The sequence below is a fragment of the Oncorhynchus mykiss genome, chromosome 12 (genome assembly GCF_013265735.2).
Source record: "Oncorhynchus mykiss isolate Arlee chromosome 12, USDA_OmykA_1.1, whole genome shotgun sequence".
NCBI lineage: Eukaryota > Metazoa > Chordata > Actinopteri > Salmoniformes > Salmonidae > Oncorhynchus > Oncorhynchus mykiss.
In genome coordinates, this window is record NC_048576.1 from 7326456 (window position 1) to 7350712 (window position 24257).

General features: G+C 42.4%; 1 protein-coding gene across 3 annotated transcripts in view; it reads right to left on the bottom strand.

Annotated features, from left to right (window-relative positions):
• Positions 1–24257, bottom strand: part of LOC110536888 (cingulin-like protein 1) — a 65249-nt gene that overhangs the window by 14771 nt on the left and 26221 nt on the right. For 2 of the 3 annotated variants that reach the window (XM_036936790.1, XM_036936791.1), the window contains exons 2-5: positions 15906–16013; positions 15193–15418; positions 2757–3491; positions 1321–1608 (exon numbers count right to left, since the gene is read on the bottom strand). In XM_036936790.1, the coding sequence (XP_036792685.1) occupies positions 1321–1608; positions 2757–3491; positions 15193–15234 (1065 nt within the window). In that variant the 5' untranslated portion in view covers positions 15235–15418; positions 15906–16013. The remainder of the gene's footprint in view (positions 1–1320; positions 1609–2756; positions 3492–15192; positions 15419–15905; positions 16014–24257) is intronic. The other variant, XM_036936793.1, reaches the window with a different exon arrangement.

Here is a 24257-nt window from a genome sequence, read left to right on the forward strand (position 1 = left end):
CGCCATGCTCCTACAGTACAGACAGGTGGCTCACGCCATGCTCCTACAGTACAGACAGGTGGCTCACGCCATGCTCCTACAGTACAGACAGGTGGCTCACGCCATGCTCCTACAGTACAGACAGGTGGCTCACGCCATGCTCCTACAGTACAGACAGGTGGCTCACGCCATGCTCCTACAGTACAGACAGGTGGCTCACGCCATGCTCCTACAGTACAGACAGGTGGCTCACGCCATGCTCCTACAGTACAGACAGGTGGCTCACGCCATGCTCCTACAGTACAGACAGGTGGCTCACGCCATGCTCCTACAGTACAGACAGGTGGCTCACGCCATGCTCCTACAGTACAGACAGGTGGCTCACGCCATGCTCCTACAGTACAGACAGGTGGCTCACGCCATGCTCCTACAGTACAGACAGGTGGCTCACGCCATGCTCCTACAGTACAGACAGGCGGAGCAAACAGACAGGCGGAGCAGACAGACAGGCGGAACAGACAGACAGGCGGAGCAGACAGACAGGTGGAGCAGACATACAGGTGGAGCAGACAGACAGGTGGAACAGACAGGTGGAGCAGACAGACAGGTGGAGCAGACAGACAGGCGGAGCAGACAGACAGGCGGAGCAGACAGACAGGTGGAGCAGACAGACAGGTGGAGCAGACAGACAGGTGGAACAGACAGGTGGAGCAGACAGACAGGTGGAGCAGACAGACAGGCGGAGCAGACAGACAGGTGGAGCAGACATACAGGTGGAGCAGACAGACAGGTGGAACAGACAGGTGGAGCAGACAGACAGGTGGAGCAGACAGACAGGTGGAACAGACAGATGGCGCAGACAGACAGGTGGAGCAGACAGACAGGTGGAGCAGACAGACACAGACAGACAGGTGGAGCAGACAGACAGGTGGGGCAGACAGACAGGTGGGGCAGACAGACAGGTAGAGCAGACAGACAGGTGGAACAGACAGACAGGTGGAGCAGACAGACACAGACAGACAGGTGGAGCAGACAGACAGGCAGAGCAGACAGACAGGTGGAACAGACAGACAGGCAGAGCAGACAGACAGGCAGAGCAGACAGACAGGCAGAACAGACAGACAGGTGCTGATCACACTCCATATCTGATTCCCCTGTCCCCTTGAAGAACCTACTACTGTTCCTCTCATTCCCCATCAACATCTCCTGGCCCCTAGCAGTGCTGGCCCCACCACCACCCCTGAATTAAATCCCTGGCTCCTGGAGGCCCACGCCTCAAACCTGTCTTATTCCTCTGGCCTCAGTACCAGCCCCAAGTGGCCCCAGGCCTCTGTTCCTCACCCTGTCCGACATGGTGTCCCAGTCCCGAGAGGCCAGAGATTCCAGGGACCCGTGATAGTTTGGCCCGAATCTGGAACTAGCGCTGTCCCAACGGGAACTGTTCCTGGGTTCCATCCCGTTCCCGTTCTCTCCCCCAAATGTTCCATTCGTATCCCTGGAACCGTTCCCCGTCACGTCTCCACTCAGGTACAGCTGGTATTTGGGGTTCTGGCGGACTTTGATGGGATTGGATGGCTCGTCTTCAGATGGGGGACTTTCAGGCCTCTTGTTGGGATTAAAGTCTGATTCCTGGAGGAAGAGGAGAAGATATTAAATATATGGATGGAGAGAGGGAGAGGGACAGGGAAGGGGTGAGAGAGACAGGGGGGAGAGGGCAGGGGGGGGAGAGACAGGGGGAGAGAGACAGGGGGGAGAGAGGCAGGGGGGAGAGGGAAGGGGGGAGAGGGAAAGGGGAGAGAGACAGGGGGGAGAGGGCAGGGGGGGGAGAGACAGGGGGAGAGAGACAGGGGGGGGAGAGACAGGGGGAGAGAGACAGGGGGGAGAGAGGCAGGGGGGAGAGGGAAGGGGGGGAGAGACGGGGAGAGAGACAGGGGGAGAGGACAGGGGGAGAGAGACAGAGGGAAGGGGGGAGAGAGACAGGGGGGAGAGAGACAGGGGGAGAGGGAAGGGGGAGAGAGACAGGGGGGGGGAGAGAGACAGGGGGAGAGGGAAGGGGGGAGAGAGACAGGGGGGAGAGGGACAGGGGGAGAGAGACAGGGGGGAGAGGGACAGGGGGAGAGAGACAGGGGGGAGAGAGACAGGGGGAGAGAGACAGGGGGGAGAGAGAGAGAGAGAAATCAATAGTATAGCTGTTGACAGACAGGCGCACAGTACAGTACAGCGCAGGGAGCATTCGGTGGTATTTCAAGATGCTGTTATGTTCAGGAGAGAGATCTGAGATTGTATCACGTGCAAATCGAACCAGTCAATTCCACTGAACAGACATGCAACGGTGTGACGTGAACATGAGTGACATCGCCGTACAGCACAGTGGTAACAACATCCACACACATGACATAGCAATGCTACAGCTCATTATGACTAAGAGCCTCGTGTTAGGAACAAGCCCTTACGTTGAGTTTGATTTGTTAGATGCAAGAGTTAGGGGTGCAGATGGGCTGCTATTGGTCACGCATGCACAGACGAATGGACTGCTATTGGTCACGCATGCACAGACGAATGAAAAGGCGGATGCACGATTGTGTTGATTGCTGTTGTTGTGGACAAACAGACAAGACAGACAGACAGACAGGCAGACAGACAGGCAGGCCATGCTGTGTGATCTTCATACGGAGTATGATCACTGGTGGACGTGGTCTCGGATGCCAACCAATCAGTGATCGGTGTGGTCAGTTCTTGGCCCTTTACAAAAGGAGCCTATCTAGAGGTCTACTTACCGAAGCCAATCCAGAGCCTGCCATGGAATCTTTGTGAGAGCCACCCTGGTTCTGGCCCTCACCCTTCTGGGAATCACTGTCTGAAGGACTCCTGGGCTGTGGTGAGCCTGTCTTGGTCCCCTTAAGGCCGGGCTGAGACTCCATGGGTGGAGGGGTTAGTTCGATAGAAGGTACCGGGTTCTGGCTCTCTACGGTGCTGCTGCTGTGAATGGCTGGGTTGGACTGGGAGGTGGACTTCGCTGTGGATATTCTGACTGGGCTCTGTGTCTGTACTGTGGTACTACTGAGAGTGGCTGTGTTTGGGTTGGACTGGGAGTTCTGATAGGCCAGTACCTCCACTGTTCTGGCTGTGGACATCCTGATTGGCCGGTTAGAGTCTTCGGGCAGGGATCCGCCCATTGACAGAACCGGTGAGTCGTATTCATTGACTGACGAGGAGCCCGAGAACTTGTGAATCAGGTCCTTGACACTCCCGGAGCGGGTTAGATTAGATCCTCTGGACAGCACCGTCCTCTTATTGGTCCCGGAGACCTTCTCTTCCTCCTCCAACGAGCTGCTCTGCGTCTTCCTGAGACCCCGTAGAGACGGAACCTCAGTGGAGGACAACGTCCCTCTGGTGCGGCCGTTACGGTTGACTGAGTCTCGGCCTTGCTCCGGGGTCGAGCTATGGTTGCTAGGGTTGATAGGGTTGCTATGGCTGGATACACTCCTCGTCTCTTTAACGGCAGTGGCTTCCTAAGAGAGAAATCTACGGTTTTCAACACAGTGGGGCTCCTGGGTGAGGTTTCCCCTTACGTACAGATCTAGAATCAGCTTCCCCTTCCCCGATCCTAAACTTAACCATTAGTAGGGGAAATGCAAAACTGACCCAAGATCAGCATTTAGGGGCAACTTCACCCTACTCCCATGCGTGGGAAAGAGGGTTGAGCTTGGCATGTAACGATGATGTCGGTCTGGAACCTTTACTCTGGATAAAACTCTTGTTGTTTTCATTAGCTGTTACGTACTTCTGCCTTTAAAGGTCAGTAGCAGAAAGGGCAGAACCATTCCTCCTTATATTATGAAATATCCCTCTTCCCAATTCACTCATGTCTGGACAGGAGAAATAATGACTGATATCATGGAAGAACAATACACGCAGAAAAGGCCCTGCTGTGGTGAGGCAAGAGTATTAGAGTCAATCATTAGAGTCAACCATTAGAGTCATCCACTAGAGTCATCCACTAGAGTCATCCATTAGAGTCATCCATTAGAGTCATCCACTAGAGTCATCCACTAGAGTCATCCACTAGAGTCATCCACTAGAGTCATCCACTAGAGTCATCCATTAGAGTCATCCACTAGAGTCATCCATTAGAGTCATCCATTAGAGTCAATCATTAGAGTCAATCATTAGAGTCATCCATTAGAGTAATCTATTAGAGTCATCCATTAGAGTCAACCATAAGAGTCAACCATTAGAGTCAATCATTAGAGTCAACCATTAGAATCATCCATTAGAGTCATCCATTAGAGTCATCCACTAGAGTCATCCACTAGAGTCAACCACTAGAGTCAACCATTAGAGTCAACCATTAGAGTCAACCATTAGAGTCACCCATTAGAGTCACCCATTAGAGTCATCCATTAGAGTCATCCACTAGAGTCATCCACTAGAGTCATCCACTAGAGTCATCCACTAGAGTCATCCATTAGAGTCATCCATTAGAGTCATCCACTAGAGTCATCCACTAGAGTCATCCACTAGAGTCAACCATTAGAGTCAACAATTAGAATCAACCATTAGAGTCAACAATTAGAATCCACCATTAGAGTCAACCATTAGAGTCAACCATTAGAGTCAACCATTAGCTAGTATCTGATCCAGAACGGTGTGTCTGAGTTAATCCTCAATACACTCTTAGGTGACAGAGACGTAACATGTTTTTTTCTGTGCCAGTTGAATGTCTCACACTACATCACAGCTCCCAGTGAGAGATATCAGTCTTTCTCTGTAACCCACAGAGGACATAAGATGGTGTGATAGTGTGTCCCTTTAAGACTGTGTGTCTCTCTCCATCACCCTTCATTCTGAACCAGAGACCTCTGACCTCTAGTATACTGTCTCTCTCCTTCACCCTTCATTCTGAACCAGAGACCTCTGACCTCTAGTATACGGTCTCTCTCCATCACCCTTCATTCTGAACCAGAGACCTCTGACCTCTAGTATACGGTCTCTCTCCATCACCCTTCATTCTGAACCAGAGACCTCTGACCTCTAGTATACTGTCTCTCTCCTTCACCCTTCATTCTGAACCAGAGACCTCTGACCTCTAGTATACGGTCTCTCTCCATCACCCTTCATTCTGAACCAGAGACCTCTGACCTCTAGTATACGGTCTCTCTCCATCACCCTTCATTCTGAACCAGAGACCTCTGACCTCTAGTATACTGTCTCTCTCCTTCACCCTTCATTCTGAACCAGAGACCTCTGACCTCTAGTATACTGTCTCTCTCCTTCATTCTGAACCAGAGACCTCTGACCTCTAGTATACTGTCTCTCTCCTTCATTCTGAACCAGAGACCTCTGACCTCTAGTATACTGTCTCTCTCCTTCATTCTGAACCAGAGACCTCTGACCTCTAGTATACTGTCTCTCTCCTTCATTCTGAACCAGAGACCTCTGACCTCTAGTATACTGTCTCTCTCCTTCATTCTGAACCAGAGACCTCTGACCTTCTAGTATACTGAGCTGAGAATGATCATGTTAGTTTGTCTAATTTAATTACGTTATCACATTATGTTTTCCATGCTTAGGGGGATTAGAGAGTCGAAAAGCTACACATTCACATTATATAAGCTCTATCTGTGTGTGTGTGTGTGTGTGTGTGTGTGAATTAAAGAGATAGCTGTGGTGTCGATGTGTCAAGGTGAACCCAGGCATATGAAATGAAATGGGACCCAGCGCAGAGCAGAGGACATACACACAAACATATACACAGACACACACACACACACACACACCTCAAAATGGTCTCTCCATTCCAACACCGATAGCAGTGAACAAAAACTAATAATTTTCCATTTAGCCAAAAGAGCTTCTTCAATTCATAATCAAAGAGCTGCAATTACATTACACTAATGCTAGCGCTAATGCTACTTATATAAATGAAGTGGCCAGTGTCCAGCAGCTGCTATGGCTCGGGAAATTAGGCCTAAATTCTAATCCCGGTCCTGGGTCTCACCTTGCATCCTCCCCCAGGGAGAGGTAGTGGCGGCCGGGGACCACAGGGCCGGTTGGAGGGCCTCTCTGGGGGTCAGGATCATTTCTAATCACCTTGGCATTTACTATATTTACAGGCCATGCAGGGATAAAGCATTTAAGCCCCCATTTTTAATGTTATTATTTTAGCTGAACCCATGAGCTGAGTTAATGATGTGTTAATATGTAACGCACTGTAACACATGGTAGACAGGATTGGGGTCAATTTCATTTAATTTCAGGCAATTCAAGAAATAAACTGAAATGAGGAAAATTGTAAATTGGATTTTCAGTTGACTTCCTGAAGTGACTGGATGGACATGGAATAGATTCTAACCTTGCTGGTGAGTAAAATAGATTTGTTTCAAAGTTAGGCCCTTATTCCCACTATGAGATAGGAAGAAGAGTCAGAAGGAGCTGGGTGACTTTTCAAATTCACATTACATTCTTGCCTTACCTTTTGTTGTGGCTGGCAACGCGATATCTCAGTAGCCAGTAGGGATTGTTTTTTCCCCGAAAATATACCAAGATTCAATACCGGGAATATTCATATTTACCCAGGGAATCCTGGGAAATACCGCAAAAAAAATCAGAAGTGCTCATTTAAAGCATTTCAAATCAATTTATCGTCACTATGCCAGGGTTTTCCCCAAATAGGCTTGGCTGTGCCACGATGCATAGCCGCAGGAAGTAAGGGTGCTGGGGGTGAAATACATACTGTTGACCAGTTTGGGCACACCTACCCATTCAAGGGTTTTTCTTAATTTTTTTACTATTTTCTACATTGTAGAATAATAGTGACGACATCAAAACTATGAAATAACACATATGGAATCATGTAGTAACCAAAAAAAGTGTTAAACAAATCAAAATATATTTTACATTTGAGATTATTTAAAGTAGCCACCCTTTGCCTTAATGACAGCTTTGCACACTCTTGGCATTTTCTCAACCAGCTTCACCTGGAATGCTTTTAATACAGTCTTGAAGGAGTTCCCACATTTGCTGAGCACTTGTCGACTGCTTTTCCTTCATTTATTTAAAACAATTTCCAATCTTCATCTCCCTGTTATTAATGAGCTGATCTGCGATATGTATAATTAGCAACTAGATTTTGCCAAATGTAGTTGATTTTCTGTCAATGGTTGGAGGTTGTCTATCAAGTGAATTGTGCATTGTCCTATCAAATGTGTCACCGTCTGAAGAGTCACAATGTCAGCTCAAAGAGGCACGCGTTCTTTTCTAGGCTGTACTGTAGGGGATTCCTGTAGGGTTTACTAACTGCATTCGGGTCATGTGTCAATTATGCGTTTGCTTTGAATTCATGGCGACTTAGTGTGAAGTAAATACACTGGACAAGCGACTTAGCGTGAAGGAAATACACTAGACTAGCGACTTAGCGTGAAGTAAATACACTAGACTAGCGACTTAGCGTGAAGTAAATACACTAGACTAGCGACTTAGCGTGAAGTAAATACACTGGACTAGCGACTTAGCGTGAAGTAAATACACTAGACTAGCGACTTAGCGTGAAGTAAATACACTGGACTAGCGACTTAACGTGAAGTAAATACACTGGACTAGCGACTTAACGTGAAGTAAATACACTAGACTGAAGGAGAAATGAAAACAAGAGCCTTTTCTGCTACTGACCTTTAAAGGCAGAAGTATGTAACAGCTAATGAAAACAACAAGAGTTTTATCCAGAGTAAAGGTTAATCGTTACATACCAAGCTCAACCCTCTTTCCCACGCATGGGAGTAGGGTGAAGTTGCCCCTAAATGCTGATCTTGGGTCAGTTTTGCATTTCCCCTACTAATGGTTAAGTTTAGGATCGGGGAAGGGGAAGCTGATCCTAGATCTGTACGTAGGGGAAACCTCAGGCCAAATGTTGTAATTTCCCAGGTCTTGTCATTTAATTTTGTAGGAAAATGTGAAGAGTCTTCCTGGGACAGAGATCCCAGTTTACCCCATGTTGAGGCCCACTTTTAATAGGAACTTTTCTTCTCAAATATACATTTTACACCATTGAATAATGCAAACAACCTGTATTAGCCTCTCATTCAAATTCACAGCATTCAAATTCACAGCATTCAAATTCACAGCATTCAAATTCACAGCATTCAAATTCACAGCATTCAAATTCACAGCATGCAAATTCACAGCATTCAAATTCAAATTCACAGCATTCAAATTCACAGCATTCAAATTCACAGCATTCAAATTCACAGCATTCAAATTCAAATTCACAGCATTCAAATTCACAGCATTCAAATTCAAATTCACAGCATTCAAATTCACAGCATTCAAATTCACAGCATTCAAATTCACAGCATTCAAATTCAAATTCAAATTCACAGCATTCAAATTCACACTCATTACATTACATTTTAGGTTCGAAACAAAAGGACAGTTGTTATATTTAACTGAGCAAGTCAGTTAAGAGCAAATGCTTATTTACAACGACGGCCTAGGAACCGTGGGTTAATGTCATCTGGGGGATTTGATCCACCAACCTTTAGGTTATGAGTCCAACGCTCTAACCACTAGGCTACCTGCCACCCCATAAACAGTCTGCTTCAAACAGCATGTCTTCAATGTTAGCCTATAAATAATTTACGATCATATGAATATTAAAGAACAGTAGACTTACCTTACAACACTACAACAAACCAGACTTCATTTTTATAGAGTGGACAGACCCTTATGTTCTGACTGAGGGCCGTCCCCATAGAGACAGACCCTTATGTTCTGACTGAGGGCTGTCCCCATAGAGACAGACCCTTATGTTCTGACTGAGGGCTGTCCCCATAGAGACAGACCCTTATGTTCTGACTGAGGGCTGTCCCCATAGAGACAGACCCTTATGTTCTGACTGAGGGCCGTCCCCATAGAGACAGACCCTTATGTTCTGACTGAGGGCTGTCCCCATAGAGACAGACCCTTATGTTCTGACTGAGGGCCGTCCCCATAGAGACAGACCCTTATGTTCTGACTGAGGGCCGTCCCCATAGAGACAGACCCTTATGTTCTGACTGAGGGCCGTCCCCATAGAGATAGACCCTTATGTTCTGACTGAGGGCCGTCCCCATAGAGACAGACCCTTATGTTCTGACTGAGGGCCGTCCCCATAGAGACAGACCCTTATGTTCTGACTGAGGGCCGTCCCCATAGAGACAAACCCTTATGTTCTGACTGAGGGCCGTCCCCATAGAGACAGACCCTTATGTTCTGACTGAGGGCTGTCCCCATAGGGCTGTCCCCAGAGAGGAGACCCTCCCCCCCCTCCTCGCCCCCAGCTCTATTCCTCTGTGGCCTCAGCACGTAGCCATATGGTGCAGAGTTAGGAATCACGGCCTGACCCAGATCTCATACAATCCTGTACTACTGTAAACCCTGTCTGTCTGTGAACGTGCCATATGTGTGCTAATACCGTCGCTAATATAATATTCTCACTAATACTGACTCCTCTCGATGATCCACTTTCATCCCTGGTCAGGGATTATTGGCCTCTAAACATAACAACATCTAGCAAAAGCCTGTTTTAATTGATATTGTTTACAGCTGGTTTGTCATGGAGGCCAATGCCTTTCAATATCATCAGAAAAATGACTCACGATACACAGTTAAACGTGTGTTGTGTGTGTGCGTGTGCATGTGCTTGTGTGTTTATATGTCAAACAAGCTAAAAGTTGTCAAATGTTACAATCATGTCAATATAAAATGAATGAACCAATTAGTGATACATAGTTTGACAGGCACATATGTTCTATAAAGGGTGACACGGTGAGGAGCATTCAGCCCCTGGCAATCTGCTTGGCAATATGGTGTGTTGTCCTTCTCCATGTAAATAACATGGTTTCTCAGCCACCAGTGACTAGTCTGTTCTGTTCTGCTACGATGTTCTGTTCTGTTCTGCTCTGTTCTGCTCTGTTCTGTTCTGTTCTGTTCTACTCTGTTCTGCTCTGTTCTGCTCTGCTCTGTTCTGTTCTGTTCTACTCTGTTCTGCTCTGCTCTGCTCTGCTCTGCTCTGCTCTGTTCTGCTCTGTTCTGCTACGATGTTCTGTTCTGTTCTGTTCTGCTCTGTTCTGCTCTGTTCTGTTCTGTTCTGTTCTACTCTGTTCTGCTCTGTTCTGCTCTGCTCTGCTCTGCTCTGCTCTGTTCTGCTCTGTTCTGCTACGATGTTCTGTTCTGTTCTGTTCTGTTCTCTCCTGTTCTGTTCTGTTCTGCTCTGTTCTGCTACGATGTTCTGTTCTGTTCTGTTCTGCTACGATGTTTTGTTCTGCTCTGTTCTGCTCTGTTCTGTTCTGTTCTGCTCTGTTCTGCTACGATGTTCTGCTCTGTTCTGCTACGATGTTCTGCTCTGTTCTGCTACGATGTTCTGCTCTGTTCTGCTACGATGTTCTGCTCTGTTCTGCTACGATGTTCTGTTCTGTTCTGTTCTGCTACGATGTTCTGCTCTGTTCTGCTACGATGTTCTGTTCTGTTCTGTTCTGCTCTGCTCTGTTCTGCTACGATGTTCTGCTCTGTTCTGCTACGATGTTCTGTTCTGTTCTGTTCTGTTCTGCTACGATGTTCTGCTCTGTTCTGCTACGATGTTCTGTTCTGTTCTGCTCTGTTCTGTTCTGCTACGATGTTCTGCTCTGTTCTGTTCTGCTACGATGTTCTGCTCTGTTCTGTTCTGTTCTGTTCTGCTCTGCTCTGTTCTGTTCTGCTACGATGTTCTGTTCTGCTCTGTTCTGTTCTGCTCTGTTCTGTTCTGTTCTGCTACGATGTTCTGCTCTGTTCTGTTCTGCTACGATGTTCTGTTCTGCTCTGTTCTGTTCTGCTCTGTTCTGTTCTGTTCTGTTCTGTTCTGCTCTGTTCTGTTCTGTTCTGCTACGATGTTCTGTTCTGCTCTGTTCTGTTCTGTTCTGCTCTGTTCTGTTCTGTTCTGCTACGATGTTCTGTTCTGCTCTGTTCTGTTCTGTTCTGATTCTGTGAATTATCATAAATTCATCAGGGGCAAGTCGTGAAAAGAGACAGATTCCAGATGTTTCCATACATCTGGCTGAGTATACACCTACGATAGGAAACTGTTCCAGGAACAGATGAGCAGACAGACGTTCTCCATGTTAATAACATGGTTTCTCAGCCACCAGTGACTAGTCTGTTCTGTTCTGCTACGATGTTCTGTTCTGTTCTCTTCTGTTCTGTTCTGCTCTGTTCTGTTCTGTTCTGTTCTGCTCTGTTCTGCTCTGTTCTGCTACGATGTTCTGTTCTGTTCTGTTCTGTTCTGCTACGATGTTCTGTTCTGTTCTGTTCTGTTCTGCTACGATGTTCTGTTCTGTTCTCTTCTGTTCTGTTCTGTTCTGTTCTGTTCTGTTCTGCTACGATGTTCTGTTCTATTCTCTTCTGTTCTGTTCTATTCTCTTCTGTTCTGTTCTGTTCTGTTCTGTTCTGTTCTGTTCTGTTCTGTTCTGCTCTGTTCTGCTACGATGTTCTGTTCTGTTCTGCTCTGCTCTGCTCTGCTCTGTTCTGTTCTGTTCTGTTCTGCTACGATGTTCTGTTCTGTTCTGTTCTGTTCTCTCCTGTTCTGTTCTGTTCTGTTCTGCTCTGTTCTGCTACGATGTTCTGTTCTGTTCTGTTCTGCTACGATGTTCTGTTCTGTTCTGTTCTGCTCTGTTCTGTTCTGCTCTGTTCTGCTACGATGTTCTGTTCTGCTCTGTTCTGTTCTGCTCTGTTCTGTTCTGTTCTGTTCTCTCCTGTTCTGTTCTGCTCTGTTCTGCTCTGTTCTGTTCTGCTCTGTTCTGTTCTGTTCTGCTCTGTTCTGTTCTGTTCTGTTCTGCTACGATGTTCTGCTCTGTTCTGCTACGATGTTCTGCTCTGTTCTGTTCTGCTACGATGTTCTGTTCTGCTCTGTTCTGCTCTGTTCTGTTCTGTTCTGCTACGATGTTCTGCTCTGTTCTGTTCTGCTCTGTTCTGTTCTGTTCTGCTACGATGTTCTGCTCTGTTCTGTTCTGCTACGATGTTCTGCTCTGTTCTGTTCTGCTCTGTTCTGTTCTGTTCTGCTACGATGTTCTGCTCTGTTCTGTTCTGCTCTGTTCTGCTACGATGTTCTGTTCTGCTCTGTTCTGTTCTGTTCTGCTACGATGTTCTGCTCTGTTCTGTTCTGCTACGATGTTCTGTTCTGTTCTGTTCTGTTCTGTTCTGCTCTGTTCTGTTCTGTTCTGTTCTGTTCTGCTACGATGTTCTGCTCTGTTCTGTTCTGCTACGATGTTCTGTTCTGCTCTGTTCTGTTCTGCTCTGTTCTGTTCTGTTCTGCTACGATGTTCTGCTCTGCTCTGTTCTGCTACGATGTTCTGTTCTGCTCTGTTCTGTTCTGCTCTGTTCTGTTCTGTTCTGCTACGATGTTCTGCTCTGTTCTGTTCTGCTACGATGTTCTGTTCTGTTCTGTTCTGTTCTGTTCTGCTCTGTTCTGTTCTGTTCTGTTCTGCTACGATGTTCTGCTCTGTTCTGCTACGATGTTCTGCTCTGTTCTGTTCTGCTACGATGTTCTGTTCTGCTCTGTTCTGCTCTGTTCTGTTCTGTTCTGCTACGATGTTCTGCTCTGTTCTGTTCTGCTCTGTTCTGTTCTGTTCTGCTACGATGTTCTGCTCTGTTCTGTTCTGCTACGATGTTCTGCTCTGTTCTGTTCTGCTCTGTTCTGTTCTGTTCTGCTACGATGTTCTGCTCTGTTCTGTTCTGCTACGATGTTCTGCTCTGTTCTGTTCTGTTCTGCTACGATGTTCTGTTCTGCTCTGTTCTGTTCTGCTCTGTTCTGTTCTGTTCTGTTCTGTTCTGTTCTGTTCTGTTCTGTTCTGTTCTGCTACGATGTTCTGCTCTGTTCTGTTCTGCTACGATGTTCTGCTCTGTTCTGTTCTGTTCTGCTCTGTTCTGTTCTGTTCTGTTCTGTTCTGCTCTGCTCTGTTCTGTTCTGTTCTGTTCTGCTACGATGTTCTGCTCTGTTCTGTTCTGCTACGATGTTCTGCTCTGTTCTGTTCTGTTCTGCTCTGTTCTGTTCTGTTCTGCTCTGTTCTGTTCTGTTCTGCTCTGTTCTGTTCTGTTCTGTTCTGTTCTGTTCTGCTCTGTTCTGTTCTGTTCTGTTCTGTTCTGCTCTGTTCTGTTCTGTTCTGCTACGATGTTCTGTTCTGCTCTGTTCTGTTCTGTTCTGTTCTGTTCTGTTCTGTTCTGCTACGATGTTCTGTTCTGCTCTGTTCTGTTCTGTTCTGATTCTGTGAATGATCATAAATTCATCAGGGGCAAGTCGTGAAAAGAGACAGATTCCAGATGTTTCCATACATCTGGCTGAGTATACACCCACGATAGGAAACTGTTCCAGGAACAGATGAGCAGACAGACGTTCTCCATGTTAATAACATGGTTTCTCAGCCACCAGTGACTAGTCTGTTCTGTTCTGCTACGATGTTCTGTTCTGTTCTCTTCTGTTCTGCTCTGTTCTGTTCTGTTCTCTTCTGTTCTGTTCTGTTCTGTTCTGTTCTGTTCTGCTCTGTTCTGCTCTGTTCTGCTCTGTTCTGCTCTGTTCTGTTCTGTTCTGCTCTGCTCTGCTCTGCTCTGCTCTGCTCTGTTCTGTTCTGTTCTGTTCTGCTACGATGTTCTGTTCTGTTCTGTTCTGTTCTGTTCTGTTCTGCTACGATGTTCTGTTCTGCTCTGTTCTGCTCTGTTCTGTTCTGTTCTGTTCTGTTCTGTTCTGCTCTGTTCTGCTCTGTTCTGCTCTGTTCTGTTCTGTTCTGCTACGATGTTCTGTTCTGTTCTGTTCTGTTCTGCTACGATGTTCTGTTCTGTTCTGTTCTGCTCTGTTCTGTTCTGTTCTGTTCTGTTCTGCTACGATGTTCTGTTCTGCTCTGTTCTGTTCTGCTCTGTTCTGTTCTGCTCTGTTCTGCTCTGTTCTGTTCTGTTCTGTTCTGCTCTGTTCTGTTCTGCTCTGTTCTGTTCTGTTCTGTTCTGTTCTGTTCTGCTACGATGTTCTGTTCTGCTCTGTTCTGTTCTGCTCTGTTCTGTTCTGCTCTGTTCTGCTCTGTTCTGTTCTGTTCTGTTCTGCTCTGTTCTGTTCTGCTCTGTTCTGTTCTGTTCTGTTCTGTTCTGTTCTGCTACGATGTTCTGTTCTGCTCTGTTCTGTTCTGCTCTGTTCTGTTCTGTTCTGCTACGATGTTCTGCTCTGCTCTGTTCTGCTACGATGTTCTGTTCTGCTCTGTTCTGTTCTGCTACGATGTTCTGCTCTGTTCTGTTCTGTTCTGCTACGATGTTCTGCTCTGCTCTGTTCTGCTACGATGTTCTGTTCTGCTCTGTTCTGTTCTGCTACGATGTTCTGCTCTGTTCTGTTCTGTTCTGCTACGATGTTCTGCTCTGCTCTGTTCTGCTACGATGTTCTGTTCTGTTCTGTTCTGCTACAATGTTCTGCTCTGTTCTGCTACGATGTTCTGTTCTGCTCTGTTCTGTTCTGCTACGATGTTCTGCTCTGTTCTGTTCTGTTCTGCTCTGTTCTGTTCTGCTACGATGTTCTGTTCTGTTCTGTTCTGCTACGATGTTCTGCTCTGTTCTGTTCTGTTCTGTTCTGTTCTGCTCTGTTCTGTTCTGCTACGATGTTCTGCTCTGTTCTGTTCTGTTCTGTTCTGCTCTGTTCTGTTCTGTTCTGCTACGATGTTCTGTTCTGCTCTGTTCTGTTCTGTTCTGATTCTGTGAATGATCATAAATTCATCAGGGGCAAGTCGTGAAAAGAGACAGATTCCAGATGTTTCCATACATCTGGCTGAGTATACACCTACGATAGGAAACTGTTCCAGGAACAGATGAGCAGACAGACGTTCCATACAGCTCTCTATACATCTCTGACAGGAAACTGTTCCAGGAACAGATGAGCAGACATACAACTCGCTATACATATCTAGGATGAAACTGACAACAGTTCTGTTCAGATACACCATGTATATTCTCCATGTGGCTAACATTCCCTTTGTGTATATCTCAGCTTTATTATATCTTATATTGGATGAAGAAATGGTCCACATAATGATTTAGAAAATAAATTTATACGAATACGCAAATTGACAAACGACTAACGCATTTTATAAGAGCTTATTTTGGACAAAGATCCTGTTAGATGGATGTAAAAAAGCAAGATGGAGAGAAAGAGGGCGGTATAAAGGGGTTGATTACCATGTTATCGTCTTGGTGTTCGTGTTCACTCTCCCCCTGCATGTTGTGCTGGGTGACCCTGTAGGAGAAGTCCTGCAAGTCGGTACCTCAGAGCGTCTCTCTCTCTCTCTCTCTCAGTATGTCCTGTAGGGAGTGTCAGGGCCTGCTCCAGTTACCTCAGTCTGTCTGCCTGTGTTGCTTTCCCTGATATACACACCTGCAGCTCCCGTTGGGCATGCAACAACCCCTAAACACACACACACACACAGGGCCCAATGTTACATAGGAACAGACCACATCAATTTGACACGAACACTCAATATGGCCGCCGGTCCATCTGTCACAGAATTGACTTAAATGTGAATTTTGGTTCTAGAAATGCAATTAGCATATTAACATATTAGCTAGCATACAATTTTTAGAGTACATCAATATGATGAGCTACACCTAGGGCAGTGTTTCCCAAACCCAAAGGGGTACACGTTTTAGTTTTTTTTGCCCTAACTCTACACAGCTGATTCAAATGATCAACGCTTAATGATTAGTTGTTTATTTGAATCGGCTGTGTAGCGCTAGGGGCAACAAAAAAAAACAGAACGTGTACCCCTTGGAGTCTCGAGGACCGAGTTTTGGGAAACGCTGCCGTAGACATAAAAAATATATATTTAAAAAAAAGACTACCCAAAAGGGAGACCTATAGAGAAAATAGGCCAACCGAAGTGTAAAGTACTCACAGTACAAGCCTCTTTGTTTTGAGCCTCTCTGTTGTCTCAACCTCTGTTCTCTGACCCTCCGTCACACAGCTCAGTTCAGCAGCTCAAGTTTGTTGAACCTTTTTCAGGCTGAAACACAGGGGGAAAAAAAGAGATGTTTTAAAAAAAATATTTTAGCTTTAATAAAAGGACTCCAACACTCGGGTTAAGGCGTAAATTAAGAACATTAACTACCCTCTGGGCACACACTGGTTGAATCAACGTTGTTTACACCCTTTTTTCAATGACATTACATTGTACGAACGTGGAATAGACGTTGGGACTGACGTCTGTGCTCAGCGGGCGGTGTGTCCCTGAGCCGCAATGTTGTCATATAGATACAAAAAAAATTGTAAAACAACACTTGACAGGTCAATGGCCAATCCTTCATAACAGAACACTTCTAGAACACAGTACTAGCCAATAGGAATGAGTTCATGTCAAGACATTATTATTTCACTATTATAACCCTCTCAATACAGTGATGCATGATGGGTGTTGTTTCATAATCTCCCCCACCAGAGGGCAGTATTTAATCATCTCTAAACAGTTTGTGAGTGGCACAGAAATGACAGAACCTGCCTGACATTGTGGCTTTGTTGAGTTGTAACATCTTATCCAAAGGAAACAGCAAAATTACTACACAGTCTCCCATGATGATCATATGATACACAAACCTGCACAGAGATCCTATTAAATTCCCTTTACAAAGATGAATGATTTTCAGGTATGTTACTGGGATACCAAATGTCCATTCGATGGTAATGATATGTGTATCTGCCACTATGGATGGCCACAACTACAGGACGATCAGGAACGCATGGACATCCAGTGAACACATCCACAAAACTGATACAGATACAGATAAACTGATACAGATTAAACTGATAGATACAGATTAAACTGATACAGATTAAACTGATAAAGGTAAACTGATACTGATACAGATAAACTGATACAGATTAAACTGATACAGATTAAACTGATACAGATACAGATTAAACTGATACAGATTAAACTGATATAGATAAACTGATACTGATACAGATAAACTGATACAGATTAAACTGATACAGATTAAACTGATATAGATTAAACTGATATAAACTGATATAGATTAAACTGATACTGATACAGATAAACTGATACAGATTAAACTGATACAGATTAAATTGATATAGATAAACTGATACTGATACAGATAAACTGATACATATTAAACTGATATAGATTAAACTGATACTGATACAGATAAACTGATACAGATTAAACTGATACAGATTAAATTGATATAGATAAACTGATACTGATACAGATAAACTGATACAGATTAAATTGATACAGATTAAACTGATACAGATTAAATTGATACAGATTAAACTGATACAGATTAAACTGATACAGATTAAACTGATACAGATTAAACTGATACAGATTAAATTGATACAGATTAAATTGATACAGATTAAACTGATACAGATTAAATTGATACAGATTAAATTGATACAGATTAAACTGATACAGATTAAATTGATACAGATTAAATTGATACAGATTAAACTGATACAGATTAAACTGATACATATTAAATTGATACAGATTAAATTGATACAGATTAAACTGATACAGATTAAACTGATACATATTAAACTGATACAGATTAAACTGATACAGATGAAATTGATACAGATTAAATTGATACAGATTAAATTGATACAGATTAAATTGATACAGATTAAACTGATACAGATTAAATTGATACAGATTAAATTGATACAGATTAAATTGATACAGATTAAACTGATACATATTAAACTGATACAGATTAAACTGATACAGATTAAATTGATACAGATTAAATTGATACAGATTAAACTGATACAGATTAAACTGATACAGATTAAACTGATATAGATTAAACTGATACTGATACAGATAAACTGATACAGATTAAACTGATACAGATTAAATTGATATAGATAAACTGATACTGATACAGATAAACTGATACATATTAAACTGATATAGATTAAACTGATACAGATTAAATTGATAGATTAAATTGATACAGATTAAACTGATACAGATACAGATTAAACTGATACAGATTAAACTGATACAGATTAAACTGATATAGATAAACTGATACTGATTAAATTGATACAGATTAAATTGATACAGATTAAACTAATACAGATTAAATTGATACAGATTAAACTGATACAGATACAGATTAAACTGATACAGATTAAACTGATACAGATACAGATTAAACTGATACAGATTAAACTGATATAGATAAACTGATACTGATACAGATAAACTGATACAGATTAAATTGATACAGATTAAACTGATACAGATTAAATTGATACAGATTAAACTGATACAGATACAGATTAAACTGATACAGATTAAACTGATACAGATTAAACTGATATAGATAAACTGATACTGATTAAATTGATATAGATAAACTGATACTGATACAGATAAACTGATACATATTAAACTGATATAGATTAAACTGATACAGATTAAATTGATACAGATTAAATTGATACAGATTAAACTGATACAGATACAGATTAAACTGATACAGATTAAACTGATACAGATTAAACTGATATAGATAAACTGATACTGATTAAATTGATACAGATTAAACTGATACAGATTAAATTGATACAGATTAAACTAATACAGATTAAATTGATACAGATTAAACTGATACAGATACAGATTAAACTGATACAGATTAAACTGATACAGATACAGATTAAACTGATACAGATTAAACTGATACAGATTAAACTGATATAGATAAACTGATACTGATACAGATAAACTGATACAGATTAAATTGATACAGATTAAACTGATACAGATACAGATTAAACTGATACAGATTAAACTGATACAGATTAAACTGATATAGATATACTGATACAGATAAACTGATATAGATAAACTGATACTGATAAACTGATACAGATTAAACTGATACAGATTAAATTGATACAGATTAAACTGATACAGATTAAATTGATACAGATTAAACTATTGCAGATACAGATTAAACTGATACAGATTAAACTGATACAAATTAAACTGATACAGATAAACTGATACAAATTAAACTGATAGATTAAACTGATACAGATGAAACTGATACAGATACAGATTAAACTGATACAGATTAAACTGATACAAATTAAACTGATACAGATAAAACTGATACATATACAGATTAAACTGATACAGATTAAATTGATACAGATTAAACTGATACAGATTAAATTGATACAGATAAACTGATACAGATTCAACTGATACAGATACATATTAAACTGATACAGATTAAATTGATACAGATTAAATTGATACAGATTAAACTGATACAGATTAAACTGATACAGATTAAATTGATACAGATTAAACTGATACAGATTCAACTGATACAGATTCAACTGATACAGATACAGATTAAACTGATACAGATTAAACTGATACAGATTAAACTGATACAGATTAAATTGATACAGATTAATCTGATACAGATTAAATTGATACAGATACAGATTAAACTGATACAGATAAACTGACACAGATTAAACTGATACAGATTCAACTGATACAGATAAACCAATACAGATTAAACTGATACAGATTAAACAGATACAGATACAGATTAAACTGATACTGTATCAATTGCGTTGGACTAGTAACCGGAAAGTTGCAAGTTCAAACCCCCAAGCTGACAAGGTACAAATCTGTCGTTCTGCCCCTGAACAGGCAGTTGTCACTGTTCCTAGGCCGTCATTGAAAATAAGAATTTGTTCTTAACTGATCTTGCCTAGTAAAATAAAGGTCAAATTAATTAAAAATTAAAATACAGATTAATTGATACAGATACATTGATACAGATTAAACTGATACAGATTAAAATGATACAGATTCAATTGATACAGATTAAACTGATACAAGTTAAACTGATACAGATTAAATTGATACAGATTAAACTGATACAGATACAAATTAAATTGATACAGATTAAACTGATACAGATACAGATTAAACTGATACAGATTAAATTGATACAGATTAAACTGATACAGATACAAATTAAATTGATACAGATTAAACTGATACAGATACAGATTAAACTGATACAGATTCAATTGATACAGATACGGATTAAACTGATACAGATTCAATTGATACAGATTCAACTGATACAGATAAATTGATACAGATAAATTGATACAGATTAAACTGATACATGAAAACGTCCACGGTACAGACATCTCCATTTGATTTGATTACTTTATCATTAATAATCAAATGTGTAAATTGATGCATATCTATCAAATTAATAAATCAAACCACGATTATGCAAAAAACAAGAGAACAGGATTGATACTAAAAAGGTATTTATTTCCGTCAGGAAGTAGCCAATATCTATCCATGAACGGACATAATTACATAGAAGAATGGTCACGCTGGATACGAGCTGCTTGGCTAAAACACAGCACACAGGCTCCCAGTGATTAGGGGCCCGAGTTTCATGCAGATCCACTCTGTGTGAGCACGCCGTGTGTGTGCCTGCGTTCGTGTGTGTGTGTGTTTGTGTGTGTGTGTGCGTTCGTGTGTGTGCTCGTTTGTTTATGAGCCTTCGTGTGTATGTGTGTGTGCGTTCGTGTGTGTGTGTGTGTGTGTGTGCGTGTGCGCTCGTGTGTGTGTGTGTGCGCTCGTGTGTGTGTGTGCGTTTGTTTATGAGCCTTCGCGTGTGTGTGTGTGTGTGTGTGTGTGTGTGTGTGTGTGTGTGTGTGTGTGTGTGTGTGTGTGTGTGTGTGTGTGTGTGTGTGTGTGCGTTTGTGTGTGTGCGTTCGTGTGTGTGTGTGTGTGTGCATTTGTTTATGAGCCTTTGTGTGCGCTCGTGTGTGTGTGTGTGCGCTCGTGTGTGTGTGTGCATTTGTTTATGAGCCTTTGTGTGTGTGTGTGTGTGTGTGTGTGTGTGTAAATCTGTTGGCATCTGCTGAAAGGATAAACAAAAAGCAGCGAAGCCTCATTAACCTTTTGTTTATATGGCGTTGGAAACGAGGTCTACCCAGCATGCAGCAGTGATACACACCCACACACACACACACACACACGGTGGGCTCACGCAGAGCTGATCGCCAGCTGTCAAGCAATCAGATGCTTAGAGAAAATATTAATTGTGGATGTATTTAGAATTACAGCTCACTACATCATTGTGAGTGAAATGTTTTAAATATTTCCCCAACACGCATATCTACATCACATCTATTAGTATTTATTATGGATCCCCTTTAGTAACCTGACCAGGCAGCAGCTACTCTTCCTGGGGTTTATTATGGATCTCCTTTAGTAACCTGACCAGGCAGCAGCTACTCTTCCTGGGGTTTATTATGGATCTCCATTAGTTCCTGTCAAGGCATCAGCTACTCTTCCTGGGGTTTATTATGGATCCCCATTAGTAACCTGACCAGGCAGCAGCTACTCTTCCTGGGGTTTATTATGGATCTCCTTTAGTAACCTGACCAGGCAGCAGCTACTCTTCCTGGGGTTTATTATGGATCTCCTTTAGTAACCTGACCAGGCAGCAGCTACTCTTCCTGGGGTTTATTATGGATCTCCATTAGTTCCTGTCAAGGCATCAGCTACTCTTCCTGGGGTTTATTATGGATCCCCATTAGTAACCTGACCAGGCAGCAGCTACTCTTCCTGGGGTTTATTATGGATCTCCTTTAGTAACCTGACCAGGCAGCAGCTACTCTTCCTGGGGTTTATTATGGATCTCCTTTAGTAACCTGACCAGGCAGCAGCTACTCTTCCTGGGGTTTATTATGGATCTCCTTTAGTAACCTGACCAGGCAGCAGCTACTCTTCCTGGGGTTTATTATGGATTTCCATTAGTTCCTGTCAAGGCATCAGCTACTCTTCCTGGGGTTTATTATGGATCTCCTTTAGTAACCTGACCAGGCAGCAGCTACTCTTCCTGGGGTTTATTATGGATCTCCATTAGTTCCTGTCAAGGCATCAGCTACTCTTCCTGGGGTTTATTATGGATCCCCATTAGTAACCTGACCAGGCAGCAGCTACTCTTCCTGGGGTTTATTATGGATCTCCTTTAGTAACCTGACCAGGCAGCAGCTACTCTTCCTGGGGTTTGTTATGGATCCCCATTAGTTCCTGCCAAGGCAGTTGATACTGATTACACCGATAGAGATAAGGATTACACCGCTACTGATTACACTGATACTGATTACACCGATACTGATTACACTGATACTGATTACGCCGCTACTGATTACACTGATTACACCAATACTGATTACACCAATACTGATTACACCGATACTGATTACACTGATACTGATTACACTGATAACACTGATACTGATAACACCGATACCGATAACACTGATACCGATTACACTGATTACACCAATGCTGATAACACTGATTACACCGATACTGATTATACCGATACTGATAACACTGATACCGATTACACTGATACCGATTACACTGATTACACCGATACTGATAACACTGATTACACCAATACTGATTACACTGATACCGATACCGATACTGATTACACCAATACTGATTACACTGATACCGATACCGATACTGATTACACCAATACTGATTACACTGATACCGATACTGATTACACTGACACCGACTGATTACACCGACTGATTACACCGATACCGATACTGATTACACCGCTACTGATTACACCAATTACACCGATACTGATTACACTGATTACACCGATACTGATTACACCAATACTGATTACACCGATACTGATTACACCGCTACTGATTACACTCATTACACTGATACTGATTACACCGCTACTGATTACACTGATTACACCGATACCACCAATACCGATTACACTGATACTGATTACACCGATACTGATTACACTGATATTGATTACACCGATACTGATTACACTGATATTGATTACACCGATACTGATTACACTGATTACACCGATATTGATTACACCAATACTGATTACACCGATACCGATTACACTGATTACACCGATACTGATTACACTGATTACACCGATACTGATTACACTGATTACACCGATACTGATTACACTGATTACACCGATACTGATTACACTGATTACACCGATACTGATTACACTGATTACACCGATACTGATTACACCGCTACTGATTACACTGATTACACCGATACTGATTACACTGATTACACCGATACTGATTACACTGATTACACCGATACTGATTACACTGATTACACCGATACTGATTACACTGATTACACCGATACTGATTACACCGATACTGATTACACTGATTACACCGATACTGATTACACTGATTACACCGATACCGATTACACCAATACCGATTACACTGATTACACCGATACTGATTACACCAATATTGATTACACCAATACCGATTACACCGATACTGATTACACAGATACTGATACCGATTACACTGATTGCACCGATACTGATTGCACCGATACTGATTACACCGATACTGATTACACTGATACCGATACTGATTACACTGATTACACCGATACCGATTACACTGATACCGATACTGATTACACTGATACCGATACTGATTACACTGATACTGATTACACCGCTACTGATTACACCGATACTGATTACACCGATACTGATAACACTGATACTGATAACACTGATAACACTGATACTGCTATTGAAGGAGTAAGATGCTTGAGTTGAAAGAGATACGGTATATATATCTCACCAAATGGTTGTCGAGATAGTGAGATGCACGTACATGAAAACTGAGGCTATTCTCAAATCAAATCAAATCAAATCAAATGGATCTCCATTATTCTTCAGTGGGCTGTGATAAAAGAAAGTGATAAGTGAGGACAATACCATACTGAAGTATAACTGCAGAACGTAGACCGCAACACCAAGGAGTTTCCAACACTGCCTCTACTCTCAGGATGTTTTGTCTTGGCAACAGAATATATATTTGGTAAGGATACATAACAAAACTGAAATCACTGGGCGGCTGGTCTATGGGAAAATATCTGATGTAGATACCACAGCTCTCAAATAGGTTCCAATTGGGAACAATATGCCAATTGTACCAAGTTCCAATTGGGATTTGGAAAAGTAAATATACTTAATCCAATAAGGCCTATTGATCTGCAGTGAGGCATTTCATTTACATTGGCACCTTGTTCCCCAACTAGCTTACCTGGTTAAATAAAGGTGGAATAAAAAAAAAGCGAATAAAAAAAACCTTG